We start from the raw sequence: 3,320 nt of genomic DNA, 5'->3' as shown, positions 1-3,320 counted from the left end.
TGTCTAATTATATCCATACCCGGGATGCAAGCTATCTCTGTACCCGTTAAAATCGGTTAAAAAGATGTGCCGTGAAAACCTAGCATATAAACAGACCGACACACTTTCACATTTAAATATTAGCATCGAAAACCTGCTTGACCATAAGGTTCAACAATATTTTTCTCTAACCGGATCAATCTTCGCAAGACTTAAGAGTGCGATCTAAGAAAAATCAGCTACTTTCATTTCGGCTTCTACAGACAGATTCTACCTTTCCACCTTGTTTTTGCCCAGCCATCTATCTCCTAGTTAGCTTTAAGCTCTTACTCGATAGGCTCTTGTGGACCAGATGTTCAGTATAAAGCCACACACATACCTACCACAAACATTCATACACACAAATACTTGCACATAGTTTTGAAGGTATAAATCAAATCACGTAGTTATTTTTTATAAAAGATGTTCTATATTTTTTATCAGTATTCTGCATAATCTTCTATAGCCCGTGAACGCATAAACTTTTGAAAGGCTTGGAAGATATCGTCACTTATTTTAGTAGTGAAAAATCTGCCGAAGTTGGCCACTACTGTTCTCCAGTTTTTATTCATTATTTCATGAAAAGCATCACCTGTAATGAAAATAAATAAATAAAATAATAGCGAATTATATATACCTACTACTAGCCTATGCGAAGCAATTTCTCTAATCGTTTTATACCTACACCGATGTTCTAAGCTTAAAAACTTAAAGTCTATAAAAACTTACTCTGTTTTTTATCTCCGTTGTACATATTCCCCAAGTAGGTGTACACACCATCGATCGCATCAGCTCCGTAAAAATACTTTTTGATATCAAAAATGTCTTTGCCGTGCTCGTTTTTCATGATATCAAATATAAATATCATCTCCATCTGTAAATTCTCTGTGAAAAATTATGCTAAATAAATATACTTACCTAATATACTGCCAAAACAATAAGTTGTGTGTGTGTGTGTGTGTGTGTGTGTGTGTGTGTGTGTGTGTGTGTGTGTGTGTGTGTGTGTGTGTGTGTATGTTTGTTACTCCTTCACGCAAAAACTACTGGATGGATTGGGCTGAAAAGAATGGAGATAGATTATACCCTGGATTAGCACATAGGCTACTTTTTATCCCGGAAAAACAAAGAATTCCCACGGGAGTTTAAAAAACCCAAATCCACGCGAACGAAGTCACGGGCATCAGCTAGTAAAGTAATAAGTAATAATAAATATTCTTCCATAATATTCCCGTTACTCATCCTGACACTATTAGTGACTACTTACTCAATATAATTGCAGATTTTCCTTCTCCAATAACTGGCAATCCAAACATTAATCCGTCAACTTTGTAATCAGAATCGACCATTAGAGTTGTATGAAAGTTTGCACGGATAATTTTATACGGTAAATGTATGCTGTAAAAGTAAAAATAGATTTCAAATTATTTTAAACTTATTTTTTTAATCGGCTAATAGGCTTTTTTTGTTTTTACAAGTTTTTTTTCAAAGTCTTTACCTAAATGGGTGTAAAAATAATATATTGAAATTAAATTTCCTTTACACTGTGCACATATGAATGCACATAGGTAATAATATCACAAGTGTAAATTAAAAATTTAAAACACCCCCGATAAGCGAAGGTTACAGTAATTAGAAAAGAGCTGATAACTTTCAAACGGCTGAATCAATTTTCTTGGATTATAGCTAAGAACACTCTCGATCAAACCACCTTTCAATTAAAAAAACTAAATTAAAATTGGTTCTTTAGTTTAGGAGCTACGATGCCACAGACAGATACACAGATACACACGTCAAACTTATAACACCCCTCTTTTTGGATCGGGGGTTAAAAATGCCCAATATTTCGTATTAATAGTTATGTAGGTACATGACAATTACATTGTTATCAACATAACATAACATTCATTTAATTATTATTTTTTGAGACACATGAAAATATTAATTAGTGTCCGACTTTATTGCGCGTGACGACCTTGAAATAATGAGGTCATCGGCATCTACTAGCTAAAAACCTTACTCTGGAAACTTCCCCGTCGCCCCGCTAAACTTTTTCTAAGAAAAAAACCGGTCAAGTGCGAGTCAGACTCGCGCACCGAGGGTTCCGTCCCCGGTTTTTTTTAACATTTTGCACGATAACTCAAAAACTTTTATGCTTAAAAATAAATAAAAAACTGTTTTAGAATTTATAGATAAAGTCCTTTTCATATGATATGCCACTTCGTATAGTTATCTTACTTTGAAAATTGAAACACATTTTAATTTTTTTTTCGGAGTTACCACAAATTCGCAGTTTTCGGATTTATTCTCTTACTTGTGGTATAAGACCTACCTCCCTGCCAAATTTCATAATTATAGCTAACCGGGAAGTACCGTATAGGTTTTCTTGACAGACACGACGGACGGACGGACAAACAGACAGACAACAAAGTGATCCTATAAGGGTTCCTTTTTTCCTTTTGAGGTACGGAACCCTAAAAATACTTAAAAAACCGACTTCCATAACCACTACAAAGTAAAGAATTATTTTTGTTACTACACGTGTATGTAGATATGTATGAAATAAGCTTTGCACTTTAATTTCTAGTTTATTTTATTATTCTTGCCCGACTTCATTTAAATAATAACAATAATAATAAAATTTATTTTTTACTTCGTAGTGGTTTTGGAAGTGGGTTTTTAATAGGTGTATATTTTTTTTATTTAAAGCTTTTTAGTGTTAGTAGCCGTTGCTTGGTAACTACAATTCACTATGAACACTTTCTGAATCTTGATAACTTAGGCAAGCAGTAACCTTGCACCATCAGGATTAAGAAGTTGGATCTAGAATTTTTTATGGGACCACTACGGAAACTCCTACTCGATTAAAAAAAAATTGCAAATCGGTCCAGAAACCTCAAAAAAATCGGTGTAAATACATTAAAAAAGGGCCGAATTAAGAACCAGCGCCTTTTTGGAAGTCCTTTGGTGGTTACATACCTGAAGTCATCTATAATGGTATTATTAAATCCACTAATTCTGATATTCCACAATTGATAAATTAAGTCTGGTGTTTTCACATTTATATCCTCCAGGTGTAATCTATCCAACTTTTTCATTCCAAATTCAGGTACTCCTTGGACGAATGCGTGTACTGATCCTTGTGACAGTCTTGTCAGACAATGAGAGTTCTCCAGAGAACATTTTTTCAGTGGTAAAGGATCTGTAAATAGATGATAAGTAAATCACAAACACACCATAGCTTACACTGTCTTCCCACCGTGCCTGATTCTGCGGATTATCACGCACGGCCTGCTGCGGCGTTC

The 3,320-nt window shown here is 34.5% G+C and overlaps 1 protein-coding gene across 1 annotated transcript; it reads right to left on the bottom strand.

Annotated features, from left to right (window-relative positions):
* Positions 1 to 458: 458 nt before the first annotated feature.
* Positions 459 to 3,113, bottom strand: LOC123874626 (circadian clock-controlled protein daywake-like). The gene is made up of 4 exons (XM_045920114.1): positions 2,995 to 3,113; positions 1,283 to 1,413; positions 748 to 903; positions 459 to 610 (listed from the first exon to the last, which is right to left on the bottom strand). The coding sequence occupies exons 1-4, from the start codon at positions 3,111 to 3,113 to the stop codon at positions 459 to 461; spliced, it is 558 nt and encodes a 185-aa protein (XP_045776070.1).
* Between the last annotated feature and the right edge of the window lie 207 nt (positions 3,114 to 3,320).

This window comes from Maniola jurtina, chromosome 18 (assembly GCF_905333055.1).
Source record: "Maniola jurtina chromosome 18, ilManJurt1.1, whole genome shotgun sequence".
Classification (NCBI taxonomy): domain Eukaryota; kingdom Metazoa; phylum Arthropoda; class Insecta; order Lepidoptera; family Nymphalidae; genus Maniola; species Maniola jurtina.
The sequence above is the reverse complement of the archived record's forward strand: the minus strand, read 5'-3'. Positions and strand labels throughout refer to the sequence as shown.

Excerpts from the sequence above, each read along its gene's own strand:
- LOC123874626 (XM_045920114.1), bottom strand. The coding sequence starts at position 3,113 with ATGAAAAAGTTGGATAGATTACACCTGGAGGATATAAATGTGAAAACA. Across the intron at positions 1,414-2,994 it reads ACCATTATAGATGACTTCAG|CATACATTTACCGTATAAAA; the intron begins GTATGTAACCAC and ends TTACTTTTACAG. Across the intron at positions 611-747 it reads CAACGGAGATAAAAAACAGA|GTGATGCTTTTCATGAAATA; the intron begins GTAAGTTTTTAT and ends TTTTCATTACAG.